This window comes from Vulpes lagopus, chromosome 6 (genome assembly GCF_018345385.1).
Source record: "Vulpes lagopus strain Blue_001 chromosome 6, ASM1834538v1, whole genome shotgun sequence".
In the NCBI taxonomy this organism is placed as follows: Eukaryota; Metazoa; Chordata; class Mammalia; order Carnivora; family Canidae; genus Vulpes; species Vulpes lagopus.
The window spans coordinates 11,412,097-11,433,951 of NC_054829.1; the positions used below are offsets into that span (position 1 = coordinate 11,412,097).

At 42.5% G+C, this 21,855-nt stretch overlaps 1 protein-coding gene across 1 annotated transcript in view; it reads left to right on the forward strand.

Annotated features, from left to right (window-relative positions):
• Window positions 1–10,029: 10,029 nt before the first annotated feature.
• Window positions 10,030–21,855, forward strand: part of RPS6KA5 (ribosomal protein S6 kinase A5) — a 173,170-nt gene continuing 161,344 nt past the window's right edge. Inside the window, exon 1 of the mRNA XM_041759147.1 lies at window positions 10,030–10,363. Coding sequence (XP_041615081.1) covers window positions 10,264–10,363 — 100 coding nt within the window. The 5' untranslated portion in view covers window positions 10,030–10,263. The remainder of the gene's footprint in view (window positions 10,364–21,855) is intronic.

Consider the following 21,855-nt stretch of genomic DNA (forward strand, 5'->3'; position numbering starts at 1 on the left):
TTGGAATGCATCATCTCAACAGGCCCTTGTGCATAGAACCAGAACAAAAAGATCAATAGGCAACACTGGGATTTGACTTTGCAAATAACTTTTTTTTTTTAAGATTTTATTCTTAAGTAGTCTCTACACTCAATATGCATAATCTCCAACTCACAACCCTGAGATTAAGAGTTACGCTCTACCAACTGAGGGAGCCAGATTCCCCTGCAAATTACTTTCAAGTAAAATTTAGATTAAAATTAATCTTGTAGGAAAAGAAACAGAAGTAAAACAAAAGTTGCTGAACTTGAGCTGTTTCCACACCACAAAAAATCTTACAATATCCCCTTTAAAGATAAGAAAAACTAACATAAAATCATCCAACAGTTGGAATCATGCTTGCTTAAAAAAGCTGCAGTGATTAGTTCCCTGCCGTTAAAGATGAGTAAATGTACATCTTTCCAGGTCCTCCCACCACAACTTTTCCCTCACTTCCCAATTTTTGCTAGGTATATAATTGTATTTAAAGTGTAAGCACTTAGAGTATTTATATTTTGTTCTTTAACCAAGAATTCCACAGCTGTTTAGTCTTAACTCCGTATTTAAAATGATTCAAAACTCAACTTCATTATTTTAAAAAAGAATCCTCAATCCTCGTCTTGATTTCTTTTGGGTCATCCCTAGGTTGACTGGATTTCAGAATAAAGGACATTTTTCAAGAATGTGGAAACCCCGAGTTCCTCCATGTTTGAGAATGGCTGCCAATAGCCTTTATATTTAATGAACAACTTGGCAGAAATAAAATTCATGAATCACATTGTCATGCTTCTAATGTAGAGCTTGCTTTATTGTCATTTAATATTAGACGTGGCTTTTGATTTTTTTTAATCTGGTATATTTTATTATTGATCACTCTGAACAAATTTTACCTTGACACAGTGCATGCTTTCTACCTGCTGATTCAATCTTCATTTCAGTTAATATTCTTTGTGTTCTGGGTGTTTCTTCTGGCATGCCAACTACTCATGTAGTGGGCCTCCATTGTTTATTTTCCGTAACTATTGCATTTTTACAAATTTTAATATTTCTTTATTATTTTCCATATTGTTCCATTATGGTTTTTAAACTTATGTTCATCCATTTTTGGTTGATCCTTTTTTTTTTTTAAAGATTTTATTTATTTACTTATTTAGAGGGAGAGTGCAAGGGGGTAAGGAGTAGAGGGGTAGTGAGAGAGAATCCCCAAAGACTCCTCGCTGAGCACAGAGCCTGACATGGGGCTCGATCCCAAGACCCTGTGATCACAAACCTGAGCCCAAGGCAGACGTTTAATTGACTGAGCCACCCAGGCATCTCTGACACTAAGTTTCATCATCTTTTGTTGCCATATAATTTTTTATTTGCACCCCTGAGTCTCCTCTTTGTGATTTTTTCCTGTAATTTTGTAATTTCCCCACCTCGATGGAGCATTTTTTTTTTTTTTAAAGATTTAAAATTTTATGTTGTGGGGAGGGGCAGAGGGAGAAAGAGAGAGAGAATTTTAAGGAGATTCTACACTAAGTGAGGAGCCTGATGTGGTGATCCATCTCATGACCCTGAGATCATGACCTGAGCTGAAACCAAGAGCTGGATGCTTACCTGACTGTCACCCAGGCACCCCAGGGCCTTCTCTGTTAAAGAATAACATGGAAAGGATCAAAGAAGCATGTTGAGGCATTTGGCAGCTTTCTTTGGTGTGTTTCCAAATCTGTTAATTTCTTCTCCATGATAGAATGTCTCTTAGATTCTCAGGTTTGGACACTGAAGAGGTTACTGAGGCCCTCAGCAAGGACCTCTCAGTCTAAAGCTCTCTGGGTTGTAATCTAGCAATTACCTCTCTATTCCTTACATTATCATCTCCAGAAGACTCCTTTGGCATAGAGGCCAGGTCACAGACAATAGAAAAAAATGAGCATCCACCTGATTTCTCCTTAGCATGGACCCTCCTTGCTATCATCCCGGTCCTTTTTTTGTTTGTTTGTTTGTTTTTTGGTTTTTTTTTTTTAGATTTTATTTATTTACTCATGAGAGACACACAGAGAGAGGCAGAGACACAGGCAGAGGGAGAAGCAGGCTCCATGCAGGGAGCCTGATGTGAGACCCAATCCTGGGACTCCAGGATCATGCCCCAGGCCGAAGGCAGGCACCAAACTGCTGAGCCACCCAGGGATCCCCCACATCCTGGTCCTTTGCAAGAACACTGCCTCTTTCTCCTCAGACCTTGTTACTCAGATTTAAATTTCAGTTATTGGGGTACTACTGCTACAATTTTTGCTTCATCTGCATATCACCTCTATTATAATCAGTGTTCTTCTTTTAATCAATTCTAGTTTTTACTTATTTAAAAAGGAGGCATATAACAATCAGAAATGAAAAGCAGTAATGTTTGTGATAAATAGGAAGTAACTATTAAATGCAATGAACACAAAATAATGATGGTATGTTTTAGCGAGAGACAGTTGTCTGCTCGAAGCTGAGTCTGAGGGCTATATATTCCTGGTTAGAAAGAGAAATTACTACACACTAGAAATAAATTAAAGACTATTGGCACCAAACCAAGACTTTCTTCTTCTTCTTTTTTTTTTTCCAAGACTTTCTTCTTGATGTAATCACAAGTAAAGGAGAACTCTAAATGAATTACTTTTTCATTATGTTATTTGATATAATTAAATGACTATTCATGTACCACCTAAACTTATTTCCTGTTCCCCAAGTAATACAAGGCCCCTTGCTTTTGAGAAACCCCATTCTAATTCAAGGATCAGTAATTTGGTCCCTTGGGACGGTGACACTAGCATCTAAGAAAAGGTGTTTCCTGCTCAAGGCTGGAGGCAGTGTATGTTGGCTCTCAGCATTTCACCAATTTCAGTACAGATTTTACAGTACTTGGCAGGCAAACTTCATAGTTTGTGGTTTGAGGTTTTGAGAGTTTCCTTGTTTCATTAAAAATGGGGCTTTTTCTGTGTTTTTGCATTGTTTTCTCGTTGCTTCCAGCAGATTTTGAGAGTAGCAAGGGGGGGGGCGCTAGGGAGGGAGAGAGGGAGTGAAAATATCTTTACTGTTTTTCACTGGACACATATGTGATGTGCACGCCTCTGAAGTTTCTCCCACTGTGCACCATTTGGCACAGGTCCACACAGCCAGAGCTCAGACCAGATCTTCCAACTCAACCCAGCACGCCACGTCTGCCACATTCAAGGATTTCTAAGCTTGTATCTGGGATACCAGAAGGTAGGGTGCGAAACTGCCTTAATGCTGCTGCCCCCTCATAGAATTTTCTGCTTTGTGGACTGAAGGTATGTGTGCCTTCCCAACATTCTTTTTGAGAACAGTGGCCATATGTCAACTTCAGCAGTGGATGGGTGTCTTCCAAGAGTATGAACCTGACACCCTCCTAACTGTTGGTCTCTGTATCCTGCCATGAGCCCCTTAAATCTACTGGATCTCTACCACACAGGGAGGGGTCCAACCAGATCAAAACAGAATCAAGGTGTTGATAATATCACTTTTGACTATTTGAAAGAAGTTCTTTCTTCTCTGAGTGTATATCTGAGTGTTTTGATAGAGTCAGTTGGAGGGCGGCAAGATGTGGTAAGCCTCTGGTATTTCCTAAATTTTATAAATCCAAAGGGGAGGAGTTTCCTGCTTACATTGCATGAATAATGAGATGATTGAGCCCCAAAGGCTCACACCATGTAAGGTCCTCCCTGACTTTGCTTCGACCCTTTGCCCCACACTAAGGATGAGGGAGGCCACGGCATGGTGCCATAGACATAGGCTCACAAGATAACTGGGTGAGCAGGGGGCCCCATTCTGGCACCAGGAACCAGCAAGCCCAGTGAAAGGCAGTTTGTAAGAGGAACAAACATATTTTCAAGTTTTTTTTCTCTATTACACTTTGCCTTAGCTGAAACTGAAGTTCTCCTGGCACCTTCCCTTGCCCAGTCTCTTCACAGAAAGGTCTGCCCCCAGTTGCTTGTCCATCTCTCAGGACTAGAAGAAACAGTGCTATTTTCCTTAATTCCAGCGGCTACATCCAGACCATCATCCATTGTTTCATGTGCCTTCAACAACTTTTTCTCCTTGGATTCCAAGCCATCCTCTCTATCACTCTCAGCTAAGCCCCTCCCACCCATTTTATTTGGTATGTTCAACCACTGACTTATCATTTTTCCTCCTACCCTATCTGTCATCATCACCAACTATGAACAGGTGCTGTTGTTTCAAAACTCCAGCGTGCTCTCACCTTCCTCTGCTCTAATAGTTTTGTGTTAGAGTTGTACATTACAAAATTGGTTCTACCTAACAATCACTTGAGTATCTTTTAAAAACATCTCAAAGTTCTGGCCCTATTCTAGAAGCTGGGGATCCTGAGATGAAATGACCAAATCATCAACTCTACAAAGTAATCCCTGCCCAATCTGGCCCCTCCTCCCTTTCTCTGGCTACAATGAAGAAACTCCTTCGCTCAAAGGCCAAAGGCAAACCTTTCAGCAAGTTCAGGTCCCCAGCCCTACCCAGATTTTCAGAGAAATTTTCAGGAAGAGATTCCTTGGTTCTCCTACCTCTCCCCGTCCACCTGTCTCATAAGGACCCAAACACATTCCAGTATTTCTCATCTTAAAAGACACTCAAATAGAAAGTTAACCAGATATAGACTATCCCAGTCATATAACTGCCATAGGTGAGATCCGCCAATGGGGGCTAAAATTAGTGGGTGAAAGTTTAAGGAGAAACCAAGTGTTCAAGGTTTAGTATCACAAGTAATAAGAATATAAACTTCTTGTATCCCTGATATCGTGAATGGTCAACAAGCACATCACCTCTGTTGCCAAAAATGCGTAATTTCAAATTTAATCATAACAAAACATCAGACAAACCCAAACTGGAGGGCTTTCTTTGAAACACTTGGCCAGTGCTTTCCAAAAGAGTTAAGGTCAGGAAAGACAAGGAAAGACTAAGGCACTACCAAGGACTGAAGGAAACTAAGGAGCCATGACTACTACATGTACTGTAGGATCCTAAATTAGATACTGGCACAGAGAAGGATATGGTTGTGTTCCAATAAAACTTTATTTATGGACACTTAAATTACAATTTCACATAATTTTCATGTGTCACAGTATATTCTTCTTTTGACTCTTTTTCAATCATCAAAAAATTAAATCATTGTTTATGGAAAAAGTGGTGAAAACTGTAGAGTATATTTAGTAATACTGTATCAACATTAATTTCTCAGTGTTAATGATTGAACTGTGGTATGGAACATTAACATTAGAGGAAGCTAAATGTAGGGTATGTGGAAACTACTGTTTTTCCAACTCTTTGGCAATTTAAACATTTTTTGAAAATAAATAGGAAAAAAAAAACCAACAAACAACCTCCCTGGGTTCCTCCAGCAAGGGCCTTTCTTCTCTATTTTTCTTTAGGGGAAAACTCCTTGAAAATTATGTCCACACACACTATTTATACTCCTTCACTTCCCATTTTCTCTACCAAACCACTCTGGATATTGTCACCAATGGCCCCCAAGTTGGCAAATTCATAGGATCTTTCCAGACCTCATCTTATGTGACCTCTCGGGGCATGTGATTCAGCTGACCACTCCCTCCTTCTTGAAACATTTTGGCTTCCAAGACACAAAAGTCTGCATGTTTTTCTCCTATACTCCAGCTCTACCTTCTTATTCCAACAACTTAGTGTTGAAATTCCTTAGACTTCAGTCCTTGGTTCTTCTTTTCTTCCGTCTATATATTTTTGCCCCAGGTATTCTTATTTACATCTCTGGCCTCAAATACCATCTATCTGTCAGCGATTCCTAAATGTATGTCTCTATCCTAGACCTCTCTTCAGAGCTCTAGACTCATATATCCACATAGCTACTTAATATTGGCATTGGATGTCTCAAAATAAAACCTTTGATCTTCACTCTGATATGTGCTCTTTCTTTAACTCACCTCTCTCTTTAAATGGTAACACCATCCTCTTCTATCCACCTAGTTGCTCATGTCAAAAAACCTTAGTGTCATTTCAGGAACCCCTTTTTCTTCACCCAGCAAATCCAATCCTTTATGAAGTCCAAAATGCACCTCTAGAAACATTCCATTTCTTACCATATGTACTGCACCCACTGTCATCTTTTGCCCATACTACAGTGATAACCTCCCAACTGGTCTTCCTGTATCCCTTCTTGCTCCCCCAGCCTAGGCTCCAAACACTAACTGTAGTGGTGTTTTGAAAATAATATTCCGTTATATCATTCTCCTGTTTATATTGCTTCGGACTTCACACGGGAAAAACTTCAAAAATATTAATAAGGCCTACACATACTTCATGATTGTGTCTCTGCCTCCCTCCTTGACCTCATCTCTTGCTCACTGCATTATGGCCCCACTGGCTTTCTCTCAACTCCTACTGTACATAGACTCTGCCTGCCTCAGGACTTGGCATCTCCATCTTCCTAAAATTTTCTTCTCTACCCCTCTCCCTCCAACAATTCTCTTGTGAAATAGTTAGGGTAGGCAAGATTTTGCTTTGGTAGCAAATAACCCCAACATCTTGGAGCCTATACCTGAGGTTTATTTATTGTTCACATCACAGTCTGATGTAGGTCAGGGTGACGCTTCTTCAGGTGGCACCCCCATATTCAAAATGTGGCCTTTGTAGCTGCTGTGGAAAGAGAAGAAAGTGGGCATGATGACGCAGGGGGCTTCTCTGGCCAGGCCTGGAAATGGCCCATATCATGTCTGCTCATACCTCGCTGGCCCGATCACCATCACATGACCCTAGCCTAACAGCAAAGGGGGGGTGGGGAGTAGTTTTCCTGTGTGTCCAGGAAGAGGAAATGAGATTGGTGAGCCCCAGGCCAGTTTTTGCCACATCCTGGTTAAAACCTACTCATCTTCAAAGAATCAGCTTAAGTAATACTTCCTTATTAAGGGCTTCAAGTGCCTTCAACCTAAATCAGGCTCCCCTGTTATATTTTATTGCAACAGCCTTTAATTTTCCTTTACAGCATGATCACTCTGAAAAATTTACATTTCTTTATGTGATTACTTAATATTTATTCCAATTTCTAGACTGTAGACTCTATGAGAGCAAGGATTACATCTGCCATGCTTCCTCTGTGTATCTCTCACGATACCTGATATATAACTGGTACATAAGTTGTTGAGTGAACAAATGAACAATTGCATGCAGTCATTTGCTGGTTCCAAATAGCACACGACTCGAGGAGAAAGGCAGGTGAGTAGGCAGTCATGGTTTAGTGGGATAAATGTTCCAGGCAGGTAAGCCCAGGTTGCTCAGGCAACCTAATGGGCTGTCAAGGCTTCTCTGCTTTCTCTTCCATGACAGTCTAATCTAGGAGTCTGCAAACTGTGGCCTGCAGGCCAAATCTGGTTACTGCCTGCTTTTTTATAGCCCAAGAGCTAAGAATGGCTTTTATATTTTTAAATGGTCGAAAAGAATTAAATGAAGAAAAATATACTTTGTTACATGAAAATTATGTGAAATTTAACTGCAATGTCCGTGACAAAAGCTTTTTGGAACACGGCCACACACATTAGTTTATTTTTTGTTTATGGCTGCCTTGGCACTACAATAGCAGAGTTGAGTAGCTGTGAAAGAGACCACTTGGCCTGCAAAGCCTAAAATATTTATTGCTTGGCCCTTTATAGAAAAGGTTTGTTGACTTTTGATCTAATCCCTGCTTGGTTTAAAAGTCAGTTCTATGTGAAATACATCCAAGTGCCCATCATTAATCTTCTCCTTTTCCCATTCTCAGTTCCACTGTCAGAAATTAGGCCCCTATAAATTCTGTGAAAATCAAAAAAGGGAAACCTCACTAAAGTGGAGTTAGGAGGTGAGAAGGGGGAGCCTACTATTCCATAGCAATTAGGGGAAGAAATAGGCAATTATAGAGTCCAATAGGTGAATAGACAAGAGGAAAGAATCCTCAGTTATAGACTCCAACAGGGAAAGAGGTACATTACACCTCCTACTAGAAACTGACTGGGCAGCCCCAGTGGCTCAGTGGTTTAGCGGGGCTTTCAGCCCAGGGCATGATCCTGGAGACCTGGGATCGAGTCCCACGTCGGGCTCCCTGCATGGAGCCTGCTTCTCCCTCTGCCTGTGTCTCTGCCCCCCTCTCTCTCTGTGTCTCTCATGAATAAATAAATAAAAATCTTAAAAAAAAAGAAAGAAAGAAACTGACTACCCATGCAACTTAGCCAGCGAGAAACCATCATCACCCTGAACTCTTGTTTTTTCCCAATGGACTTTCCTTCAAAAATACCCCTGCCAACTTCTCCTTCTTCTCCATTAAAAGGCAACATTCTAGGGCACCTGGGTGGCTTAGTCGGTTAAGCGACTGCTTTCCTCTCAGGTCATGATCTTAGGGTCCTGGAGCTGAGCCCCACATCTGGCTCCCATCCCTCTCCCTCTGTATGCCACTCTGCCCACCTGTTCGTTCTCTCTCTCTCTCTCTCTGTCAAATAAATACATAAAATCTTAAAAAAAAATTCCTCTCCTCTGTTTATTGGACTTGTCTATGGTTTAAAAGAGTTTGTGCATCCCAAGTTGTGATTCTCTGAATCAACTCCTTTGCTGGTAAAATAAATGACTATTTTATTTTTTAGGTTAACAGTTCTATCTTCAGATAGCAGTTCTATCTGCAACAGTATTTTTTTCCTGTTATCTTTCTCCTCAGTCCATCCTTCTCACTGTTACTGAAGCTAACTTCCAAAAAACCAGCTTTGATATTGTAACTACTCTTTGGGACTCCCCAGCCTGTACTAAATAAAACCTGCCCTGCTTAGCATGGTAGTCAAGGTTCTCCATTGTCTTACACAGAGAACCTTACCTTTTTGTCTCTCTTTTTAGGTCATTCTTCCATCCAGTCTTATCAATCACTTAACCCACCTTTGCCTTCTTTACTTTTAGGCTGACGCTCACAGTTACCGTTTCTGCATGAAATATCTGCTGCTGGTATTTCTATCTTAAGCTGGTTATCTCAAATTCCTCTAAGTTGGTTATCTCAAATTCCTCCTTGCCCTAAAAGCCTTCCCCAGCTCCCCTACGGTGAATAATTATTGCCATCTGTGCAATTCTGTAACACAGTTTATATAAGACCTTCCCTCCCCCCCCCCGCTTGCAATTCTGCTTTCTATTTCCTGTGCATATACAAATTCTTTTCTCACGTTTGTACTGAAATCTCTTTAGGGGCAGGGATTGTATCGTACTGTCATTAACCTCTGTATCCATTTGGTGCCTTGGATGTACGCAGCTGCACAAAATGGAAACGTCTACCCTTTGCAAAAGTCCTTAAGGCGAGCTTGGACTGTGAATTTTTGCAGTGTCTAAGAGCTACCTGCATTTACGCACAAATTCCACTTAACTGGCACCGGGCACACCGGCGCGAGTAACACCTTTGGAGGACGCGCCGCCTTCCCGCTGGGCACACCTCTGCGGATCGGGATCGCCGCTGGTGGGGACCCTCCCTCCCCCTCCCCCCCCCCCCCGGCACCCCTGCAAACACGTGCGTGAGAAGCGCTTCCCTCCAGGCCCCTCCTCTGTCCTTGGTGATTGGCGGGCCACACGTTCCAATCAGCCCTCCCCGCCTCTTTCAGCGATAGCCAATCACAGACGCCGAGCGCCTACTGACTACTAGACACTGTTTACTAACAGATCGGAGCTGGGGAATCAGGGGTGTGACCGTTCTGGGGAGGTCAGGGAAGGGGAGGTCCGGACTGCGCGTGCGCACCGGCGGGAGGGGGCGGGGCAGAGCCTCAGGCCTCACCAATCGGAGGCGCAGCGTTCCTCCCTCTCCTGCCTCCCCGCCAAGCAACAACAACTCGAGCAGCGGGGCGGGGCGGCACCCGTGACGTCAGACAGGGCCGCCCAATGGGAGCCGGCGTTGCCGGGTGCGCGCGCCCCGTGCCCAATGAGCGGCGGCGGCTAGAATGGCTCCTCGAACTTGCTGCCTGTGGGCGGAGCGGCCCGAAGGAGGAGGCGGCGGAGCAGGGGGCGGTTTGGTTGCGCGGTACTAGCGGTGCCCGCCGAAGGGGGAGGAGGCGGAGGAGCAAGCCGCGCGGCCAGAGCGGGAAAGCGGCTCGTCGCTGCGTCCGAGTTCTGGAGCCGCCGCACCGCGGCTCCTGGGGCTGCAGCGGGAGCTCGGAGGGGGCCGGGCGGCCGCTGTCACCCGGGTCCCCGCGTAGGACCCCGCGGGCTCGGGGAAGGGAGAAGATGGAGGAGGGCGGCGGCGGCGGCGGCGGCGCGGGGAGCAGCGGGGACGGCGGCGCCGGGGGAGAGCAGCTCCTCACTGTCAAGCACGAGCTGCGGACGGGTGAGCGACCCCGCCCTCTGGCGGCCGGGCCCGGCGCGGGGGCGCGCCCCGAGGGCAGGCGGGTGGCGGCGCGGGCCGGGGGCGCGGGGGCTGGGGAGGGGGCGGGCCGGGGCGGGGCCTCGCGGGCGGGGCGGGCGCCCGGGGGTCCCCTCGGGGTGGGCGCAGGAGGGGCGCGGACCGAAAGTTTGGCGGAGCCCGGGGATGCGCGCCGGGCGGGCGGAGCGGCGGGCGGCTGCCTGTGGGCGCTCGTCTCCGAGGATGCCGTCGCGCCCCCTTGCCGCACAGGTGACAGATGCGTCGCTGCATCCTGTCCGGGGGCCAGAGGTGCGGGTCCTGCCCTCCTCTGCGGCTGCCCCGGGGGAGGTCCCGGCGGGGGCGTGCGGAACCGCGCCCTGAGGTCCCGGCGTCCTGGACCAGCTGACCCCGCGGGGCTCTTCACCTGTCGGGTTAGAGACCCGGGTTAGATCCGCGAGCTGGATCGCGGGCTCCGGGGTCTGCGCGCTTTCATCTGCAATTATCCTGAAACGCTACACTTGGCTTTGAATTCTTTCAGAGAAGAAGGCTCCGTGGATCTAAAGCTCTAAGTAGAAGCGACTGAAGCAGCCCGCTTAGGCGCTCACGTGCCGGTGTCCTAACGTGTCCCATCACTAAGCGTCGTCCCGAGCTCTCTACCTGTTAGATCACTTTATTCATCGTGTGGGTCGGAGTTGTTCATGTTGCAAAATGTTTATGTGGACTGGTTGTGTACAGTTTGGGTCGCGATTGGCGCAGCCCCGTCTGGTGTTTAGAGATACTTTTTCATGTCTGGACGATGCGTCTTCATATGTGGAAAGAGTTTGTTGTCACTATTAAATATTCTTGTGAGCATTTATGAAGGTTTATGATTCAGCTTGTTTGGCATAGAGAGATACTTTTTTTTTTTTTTGTTATATAGACACAGAGCTTATGCCGCAGATCTCATGTACACGCCAAGTACACCTTGTTACCATTTTGAACAGATTGTAAAGTTAGATCTGTCACCTGTTCTTTTTTAGTTTTTATTTCTGATGAGATTGCTAGTCAGCATCCCACTGAGTGCCAGTGTGGTGACTTAATTTAAGGGGGATGTCAAATGCATGTTTACTTGTTTCAACATTTTAAAACATTTTTTTTCGTGGTTTTTTTTTTTTTTTTTGGTCGTGGTGAATTTCTTATGTATCTCGAGCTAGTTGCCCCATAATCTTGAGTTCCTAACATAACCTGTGGGGGTTTGGTTGGTTTGGTTTTTCCTCTCTCATTTTAATAGACAACGTTTTCAAAGGGCCATTAAGTCATTTTTTGAGTTAACGTGTATTCAGTATTAATATTTGACTGGTGCGAGGCTCAGCATCAGTTGCCCTCTGATGTGGAGATTTTGAATTTCTTCTTAAAAAATCTTATGTAACAATTCACTGATTTATATATGTAGAGTTTTGCTGTATCACAAAAGCTACTTGAAGTCATACGCTCCTCAGCCACTGACCATGGTGCAACAAACAGCTTTTTGCTAAATGACCAAAGAGCAACCTACTTGTTATTAGTAGTCAACCAACCGCTCAGTGTCTGGGTTTTGCAAACAATGCTAGTTTTGTAGAAAGCAATGAGTACTGCTTTACTTCTCTTACCCTGCTAACCATGTGAATCATCACCTTCAAGTTTGCATTTTAGAAATTTTTCTGGTGGTGAGATTATACTGAATTCATTAGTACTGTTAACTGTCAAAGGAAGTGAACTGTCATTTTGATTTATTGCTGAACATTGGAACAACTGACCGGGTATAGTGGTCAAAAATACTGTTAAAATATAAATTGAAAGATTTGCTCATCTTTGGCCAACTGCACTCTTGTCAGCACATGATGCTATAATAGGCACCAAAGTAATTTGATCTGATATGGTCCTTTGCTTCTCAAAATGTGGACAGGCATTATAGCCATATCAAGTCAGCAGTTGGTGGTTGTGCATTTGTGCTCAGCATTGTATTGTATGCTCTTGGGTGAATGAAAAGGCAATGAAAGTCGCATGGGAAGTGTTCCAGTTGTGTAGATTGAGTAGCATTCATATGGAATTGGAAGACTTAATTCTGAATCCTAGCTCTGCCACTTACTTGCTGTGTAGACTTGAGCAAGTCACTTCACTCTTTCAGACTCACTTTTCTCACTACAAGATGTGAGAATTGAATGGTACCCTGCTGGAAGAACAGTTTGCTTGGCACATGTGAGGCACAGAGATGTTGGTTGCATGTAAAATCTGAAAATCACTCCAGCATGGTACCTTTTCTTAAAGTGTACAATTAATCCAGTGTAACTTAGAAAACAAATCACTCATTTGTTGTTTAGCCTGAGTCACATTGCTGGCTGTCATCTTTCTCTGTGTATATCTTGCCTTCTGAAGTACAAAGTAAACTCCCCATGATCCCTACTACTGCCTATGTGTGTATCTTCAATAACATCTAACACACACAGTACTGTGACAATCGAAGTACATGTCTATGCTAGACTGTAGAGTTCTTGAGGGCAGACACTGTGTGCTTTGTCCATTTTCAGCCCCTGGAATATGGTAGGTACTCAGATATTTGTTGGACGAGTTCATTGAATAGGTGAAAATGCAGGACCAAGCAACAAGCTATGATTTATTGTATTTCCCAGTATTTTGTAGATGTTAGGTGGTTGATACATTTGTAGCATTAATTATAAAAGCTGAAGAATGAAGAGTAAAGGATTGATTAAATTAGTTAAACCTACATTTCTTGACACTTTCTGTTTTCTAGGCTAAGTGGTACTGATGATACCAAAAATGTCTTGCCTTCTGATGGTAGGGGAGGAGGCCATGTAAGCCAGTAATTAGGATATATTGCCTTAAGTCTAGTAATAGATATAGAGTGTAAAGGTAGTAAAAAAAAAATGGTTAGGACTTTTAGGTTTCAAATAATCAAATCTCTCTGTTGAACAACAGGGGAAAAAAAAGAGAGGTATTGGAAGGATATTGGATTATCACCCATTCATTTATTTCATAAATATTTCATCACCCCCTATGTACTGAGTGTTGTTTTAGATAGTGGGGTCACAGGACAGATGCATTCTTCCCATTGCAAGCGTAGGGTTGCTTCAGGAATCCCTGGAACCAGAGATGTATGTTGTCTGTACTCCCCCCATCTTGAACCTTTGCTTTTTTCTGTGTGATGGGCTTCATCCTCTTCTAATTGCTGTCTACCTTTTCCCACGTGGGAAAGAATATAGCTGCTGACAGACACCGAGTTTTACATCCTATAGCTTGAAGTATTGGAGAGATACTGCCTTTTTTGCAACTTCAAATATAGCAATTTCAGGGCAGGACCTTACCGACTTGGCTTTGGTCAGATGCCTACTTTCAGATCATTCAATTAAGGGCAGAGAATGGGATCATGATTTAACTAATGTGACAGCTGCTATAGTGAACATGTGGATGGAGGTGAAACAAACTCTTAGGAGAGAAAGGGTTGCTGGGAAGACATTTCCTTAGATGTACTTCATCAGAAGAGAGAGCCTGCCCTGAAGAGAGGATCAAGGAAGGGGTATTAACTATCTCTTGCTCTGTAACAAATTACCCCAAAATTTAGTGGCTTAAAGCAGCTTGATTTCTGTAGGTCAGAAATTCAGGAGTTGCTTAGCTTGATGGCTCTGACTCAGGATCTCTCATGAGGCTGTAGTCAAGATATTGGCCAGAACTGCAGTATTCTGAAGATTTACTTGTCTGGGGCTGGAGACTCCCCTCCTAAGACAGCTTACTTTCATGTTGTTCACAGGATGCTTCATTGCCTTGCCATGAGGACCTCTCTATACAGCTGCTTGACTGTCCTCATGACATGACAGCTGGCTCCCTCAGAACAAGTGATTGGAGAGAAAGAGCACAGTGGATGCGACAATGTTTATTAAGCCACCTTTTTGAGATCTAATTTACATACCATAAATTCCACTTGTTTCAGTTGTACAATTTAGTGAATTTTAGTATATTTATAGAGTTATACAACCATCACCACAATCTAATTTTAGAACATTTCCATCATCCTAAAAAGAAATGTCTTGCCCATTTATATCAGCCACTCCAACATTTTCACCGCCCATCCCTAGCCCTAGGCAACTGCTCATTCTACTTTCTATCTGTACGTTTGCCCAGGGACGTTTCATATAATAGAATTTTACAATATATAGTGTTTTATTATTTATTTATTTATTTATTTAAAAAATATGTAGCCTATTATAACTGGCTTCTTTCACGGAACATAGTGTTTTCAAGGTTCATCCATGTTGTAGCTTGTATCTGCACTTCATTTTTTTAATTGACAGATACTGTTCTGTTGTATGGATATGCCACGTTTTGTTTATCTGTTCATTTAGTTGACTGACATTTGGGTTGTTTTCACCTTTTGGCTATTGTGAATAATGCTGCTATGTACATTTGTGTACAGGTGTCTTGTGCGGATCTGTTTTTATTTCTCTTGGGTACATTCCAAGAGTAAGATTACTGGATCACATGGTAAGTCTGCGCTTAACTTTCTAAGTTTTCCAAAGTGGCTGTGCCATTTTAGACTCCCAGTAGCAATGTACAGAGCTCCAGTTTCTCTACATCCTTGTTAATACTCATTATCTTTTTGCTTGTAGCCATTCTAGTGAGTGTGAGGTGGTATCTCATTGTGGTTTTGATTTGTGTTCTCCTAATGACTAATGATGTTAAGCATTTTTTCATGTGCTTATTAGCCATTTGTGTGTTAGATCCTTTGCCCATTTTTTAACTGGTTAATTTGTCTTTTTATTACTGAAATGTAAATCTTTATGTATTCTAGATATAAATCTCTTACCAGATATGTGACTTGCAAATATTTTCTTCTGCTGAGTAGGTTGTCTTTTTGTTTTTCTTTTGATGGTATCCTTCTAGGCACACAAAAGTCTTTAATTTTGATGTAGTCCAATTTATCTCTTTTCTTTCATTTCTTGTGCTTTTGGTGTTGTATCTAAGAAATCATTGACTAACCCAACGTTAAGAAGACTTAATGCCTGGGGCACCTGGGTGGCTCAGTGGTTGAGCATCTGTCTTCCTTCCTCAGGGTTTGGTCTCGGGGTCCTGGGATCAAGTACCGCATCGGGCTACCCTCAAGGAACCTGCTTCCCTCTGCCTGTGTCTCTGCCTCTCCCTCTATGTCTCTCATGAATAAATAAATAAAATCTTAAAAAAAAAAAAGACTTATGCCTGTTTTCTTCAGAGAGTGGTCTTAGCTGTTTCATTTAGATTTTTGATCCATTTGTCAAAAGATTATTCTTTCCCCATATTATTGACTTGGCACCCTTGTTGAAAATCTTGACCATAGATATATGGGTTTATTTCTAGACTCTATCCTTATACCAGTACCACACTGTGTTGGCTAATGTGACTTTTTGGTAAGTTTTAAAATTCAGAAGTGCGAGTCCTCCAATTTTGTTTTTTTCTTTTTTCCAAATGTTTTTGGAGATTCTGGGTCCCTTGAATTACCATAGGAATTTTAGGATTAGCTTGTCAGTTTCTGCAAAGAAGCCAGCTGGCATTCTGGTAAGGATCCTGTTGAACCTGTAGGTCAGTTTTGGGAGCATTGCCATGTTAGCATATTAAGTCTTGTGTTCCAGCAACGTGGAATGTTTTTCCATTTATTTCGATCTTCTTTCATTTTTTAAAAAAAACATTTGCAGTTTTTTTTTTTTAAAGATTTTATTTATTTATTTGAGAGAGGGAGCACCTGCGCACATGCAGCGGGAGGGGCAGAGGGAGAAGCAGACTCCCTGCTGAGCAGGGGGCTCAGATATGGGCCAGTAGCCTCCTTCCCAAGACCCCAGGATCATGAGCCAAAGGCAGTTGTTTAACCGACTGAGCCACTCAGGCACCCAACATTTTGTAGTTTTCAAAGTATAGGTTTGTATTTCTTTTGTTAACTTTATTCCTAAATATTTTGTCTTTTTTAATGTTATTGTAGAGGGAATTATTTTTTTCTGGATTATTCATTGTAAGTAGATAGAGATATAATTTATTTCCGTATATTGGTCTTGTATGCTGCAGCCTTGCTGAACTAGGTTATTAGTTCCAATAGTTTCTTTTTAGTGGATATCTTAGGATTTTCTACTAATAAGATCATGTCATCTGCAAATAAAAATAGTTCCGTTTCTTCCTTTTCAATGGGCGTGTCTTATATTTTTTTGTTTCCTTGCCTGGCTAGAACCCTTAATACAATGTTCAATAGAATTGGTGAGAGTACGCACATCTTTGCCTTGTTCCTGATCTTAGGGGGGAGGATTTAGTCTTTTACCATCAAGTATGAGATTAGCTGTGGGTTTTTTATAGATGCTCTGTATAAAGTTGAGGAATTTCTCTTCTTTTCCTAGTCTGTTTGAGTGTCTTTTATCATGAAAAGCCATTAGGTTTTGTCACATGCTGATTTTGCATGATCATGTGTTTGTTTTTTGTTTTATTGATGTGGTGTATTATGTTAATTAATTTGGAGATGTTAAGCCAATCTTGCATTCCTGGGATTAATCTCAGTTCTTAGTCCTTAAAAAGGATTCAAGTATCTTTTGTATTTGCAGTCTGCTGGGGAGAAAAATCTTCTCAGGTGGCAAGTCTCCTGTCATATCAGACCCAACATTAATCTCTACTCCAAAGCAAGAAAGAATCTTGAAACCTCAGCTTCCTGGAGACATAAGTGTTTTGGTGGGCAGGATTGAATTCTTCCTGTGAAAAAGAAGCTGATGCTTGGTGAAAACTCCTCTAGGGGAAAATCTAACATAATAACATCATGTGTTGACTGAAACTTCACAATTAAACACTGTTGAGAGATGTCAGTCCCAGAATGCAGTGGGAGGGAGGGGTTGTCACAGTTATTTCCTTTGCGTTCCCAGGATGATTTACAGATCTCTTTATGCACCTCAAAGGTGTGAGCACTCCTACATTCCTCTGGTTTGTCAGGGAGGATGAATAGGGTCTAAAATAGAATCTCGCCCTCATTACGTTTGTCCCTAGTAATGTCCCTTTAGGTTCAGCTACAGCTGTTCCTCCAAAAATCGTTAGGTGTCTGGACTTTATACCTTCCTATAAAGTGCTGAGTGAGCTGGCTATCTCACTTTTTTTTTTTTTTTTAAATATTCTGTAGGCATTCTCTTCTGTGATTGCAAAGAGAATAGGGAGGTAAAGTTCCCAATTTTTAGTACAGTACTTGATATTGCAGTTACTTTATTTCACACTCAAGTTTTTGTGTAGGTATGGCTTCTTTTTATAACCAGTGCGTTCCTGACAAAATTGTGTAAATAAGATTTTTGTATATCAGATTACTTGGGATATAGAAGGTGAACTTGCTACTTAAAAGAATTCTGTGATTAACTCGAATTAAAACTTCTTAAATTAAGTTTCCTATTGGTAGCTTTAATGTTACTATGTAGGTTTGGCCTTGCATTACTGTTTGCTGATCCCATCCTTACAATTTAGGTGGCTGGGAATAGATAAATGGTGGATTGGAGTCTTATGTGGTAGGCTGAAAAGAGATACCTACACCCCTCAAGATGTCCATGTCCTAACCTGAAACCTGTGAGTATGTTTCCTTGCATGGCAAAGAGACCTTGCAGGTGTGATTAAGTTAAGGGTCTTGAGATAAGATTATCCAGACGGACCCCATGTAATCCCAGGGTCCTTATAAGAGGGAGACAGGAGGGTCAGAGTCAGAGAGGGGGATGTGAGGATAGAAGTAGAAGAAGAGAAGGGGACGTGGCAGTGGAAACAGAGCCTGGAGTGATGCCACTGATGGAAGGGGGCCATGAGCCAAGGAGCGCAGGCAGCTTCTAGAAGCTGACACTTAGATTATTTCTCTCTAGTGTCTGCAAAGAATGCAGCTCTGTTGTCTCCTTGATTTTAGCACTGTAAGATCCAGTTTCAGACTTCTGATTTCCAGAGCTGCAAGAAGACAAATGTGGGTTGTTAATAAACCATGTAGTTTATGTTGATTTTTTTCAGCAATAATAGGAAATTAATAAATTGTGTTTAAGATTAGATAAGCCAAGAGATAATTTTGCCCCAGGCCCTGGGTAACTGGGTATGATAACAATGTGAAGCAGTCAGTTATTTAAGCAACTATTTTAGTAGAAACTGGTAACAAGTGTTCTTAGTAGAAGTAGAATGGTGTCCTCTCTAAGGAATCCCCAAGAAGACATTCCTTTCTGATCTTAGTACCAGCCCTAGTTGAGCTGCTTTTGACCAGCTGTTTTGTTTCCATAGGAATGCTGTGAAGTGGGTCCCTCTTTTATCAAATTGGTACTAGAAAGCTTCACAGCTCAAGCCTGTACCACATAAAATTGTGGTCTGGCATGCATCTGGAGCCTCTTTCTTTTTCTTTCTTTTTTTTTTTTTTAAAGATTTTAATTTATTTATTTATTTATTCATAGAGACACAGAGAGAGAGAGAGAGAGAGGCAGAGATACAGGCAGAGGGAGAAGCAGGCTCCATGCAGAGAGCCTGACGTGGGACTCGATCCAGGGTTTCCAGGATCACGCCCTGGGCTGCAGGAAGCGCTAAACCGCTGCGCCACCGGGGTTGCCCCTGGAGCCTCTTTCTTATATCATTTTATGTCTCTAATCTTTCTTCTTTTTCTTTATTCATTCTTATGCTTTAGTTAATCTGAATAACTTGCCTTGAACCTTTTCTGGACTGGGAGAGGAATTAAAAAGAGTTATATAAAAACACATATATACAAAGCATAAATAACATGGACAATATGGGAAGATATTTGACTTTCTATTCAGTGTTTTGCTTCTTCAATAAAATCTTTGTCATATGGTGTTCTTGCTATTTTTATATTTCTCCTAAAAGAAAAAAAAAGTGAGGTCTTTGATTAACTAATAGCACGTTTGTTTTTTTAAAATGATAAAATGGAGAAATAATGAGAAATCAATAAGATAGAGGCATACTTTTAAAAATGAATTCCATTGGCAGCAGGGTGGAGAGCATACACAGGGCTGTCTTTGTACCAGGCAGTTTTCAGGCAGTTTTCTACATTAGTGGAATATCCCTTCATTTGCTGGAAAATTCAGTCAACTGAAGCACTCTGTCCTCCTACCACATCAATGCTGGAGTGGAATTATATGTTTTTCCTAAAGGAAAAACTATTGAAAATATGCAGTGAGGATAATGTTGCACCTTATATCTAAATATGTTGTGGCCTTAAGAGGGTGTGAATACTGAATCCTAGCAGGTTTGCAGTGACACATTCCCATGAACTTGCCCAGGTTTGTCTTTTATATTAACATCATCTGTTTTGTAAGGAAGCATCATAATTATGGCTAGATTAAGACAAATCTAATGGTGCACACACAAATTAAACTCATAACCTTGACCTAATTTTGCCATGTATGAGTTGGGCAAAACAGCCACAGTTTTATTCATCCATTAAGGATTGTTGAATTCCTACTGTGTGTCTGGCACTGTGCCAGATGTCAAGTTGTAGCAAGGAGCAAATTTGGTATAGCTCCCCCTCTTCACTGAACTATATCTAAGAGAAAGACCTTAAATACATTATCGTACCACCAACTATATGTTTGCAATTGTGGAAAACCCTGTGAAGAAATACAGGGCTCTGTGAGAGAGTCTAACTGGGTGGCCTGGCATCATGTTAGGGGTGAGGGGAGGCTTCTATGAAGTAATAACATTGAAGCTGAGGCCCCAACTATCACCAGGTGGTGAGTGGGGAAAAGTGACACAGATGGTCCTAATGTGGGAGATGGCTTGGCGCACCAGGGTTACTGGAAGGCAGGCTTCTGTGGCTCCAGCATCATATCCAAGCAGGTGAGTCACAGGAGGTGAGGCTGAAAAAGTAGCCAGGGCCACTTTGTTCAGGGGTTTGAAGGCTATGATAAGGTGTTCAGGTATTATCCTGAGGACAGTGTGAGGCAGTGAGGGATTTTTCCAAGAGTAGTTTTGCAAGGTAAGGTAGTAAATGGCTCCCACTGCTATGAGAATAGGCAGGAGGTCTCTGTGAGGGGAAACCAGTTAGGAGCTGTTGCAGAAGTTCAGATGGAACATATGGTTTGGAGTTAGGTAACAGACTAAGAATGAATATGTTTGAGGTGTATTTAGAAGATGGAATCGGCTGGACTTAGGGTGGTATTAATGAGGGTTTTCCAGCTGGAACAAATGTGTGTTTGAAGATGCTCTTTGTTCAGATGGTGTGTTAACTTTCTTTTGCTGCAGAACAAAGCACCACAAATTCAGGGGTTGTAATAGCATCCATTTATTAGCTCATAGTTTGGTGGTTGAAAGTCCTCCCAGCATGGCTGAAATCAAGGCGGTAGTCATACTATTCTTGTCTGGAGGCTCTGGGTAAATATCCACTTCCAAGCTCATTCTTGTAGTTGGCAGATTTTAGTTCCTGTAGCTGTTGGCCTGAGGTCCCAGTTTCCTCGCTGGCTGGCAGCCGAGGGCCTCTGTCAGCTTGTAGCAGCCATCTGCATTCTTTCTCATTTGGCCCTTCGATCTTTAAGCAACGAAGATTCAGGCGCTTCCATGCTTGGACACTCTGACTTCTAGATCTTCTTCTCGAGGCCTGTGTGATTGGGTCAGACCCACCCAGATAATCTTATCATTAGGCTGATGATTTGGGACCTTAGTTAATGTACAAAAACCACAAGAGTGATATCATATTCATTTACTCAAGGAGAAGGAGATCATGTGAAGGACCATGGAGGGGCTCATCTTAGAACTCACAGATGGTGAACCACGGATGATGCATATAAGGTGGGTAGAAAAGATAGGATCCAGTTTTACGTGGATCAAAGCAAGTTTGAGATGTCTTCAACATATCCTAATGAACGTATATGGGAACAGTACTCAGGGATGATGGAAGTATGCCATGTGCCACCTACCTAGGTGTTTTCATCAACTCATTTAATGCAGGCAACAACCTTATGAAGTGAGAATTATTACTCCAGTTTTATAGATGGGATCTGAGTCTTAGAGAGGTTCTATGACTTTTTCAGGATCACCAGGAAGTAAGGAGAAGAACTAGTTTTGAAACACAGGCAGTCTGGTCCAAGGCCCATCTGAACCACTGTGCTTTAATTCATTAGTGGGGTATGGGTCTGAAGCTTGGAAAAGATGTCTGTGCTGCAGGTAATGATCCTAGCATCATTGGCATTTGGCAGACATTGAGAGCCCAGGTGGAGGTGAGATCATCTTGGGAGAGATTGTAGAATGAAGGGAGGAAAAGGACTCAGAACTGAGCCCTGAAAAATTCTAAAATGTAGTAGAGGATATGTAGAGAAGGATTTGCTGTGAAGGGACACCAAGGGGAAACACCCACAGGAAAAACCAGGAGAGAACCTGGGAGTGCCATGGCTTGTGGAAGCCCAGGAGAAAGTTTCTAGGGTGTGTGTCAGATCCAACTGGTTGACTAACCACCTTATCTAGAGCAACTGGTGGCGAGCTGGTGGGATAAG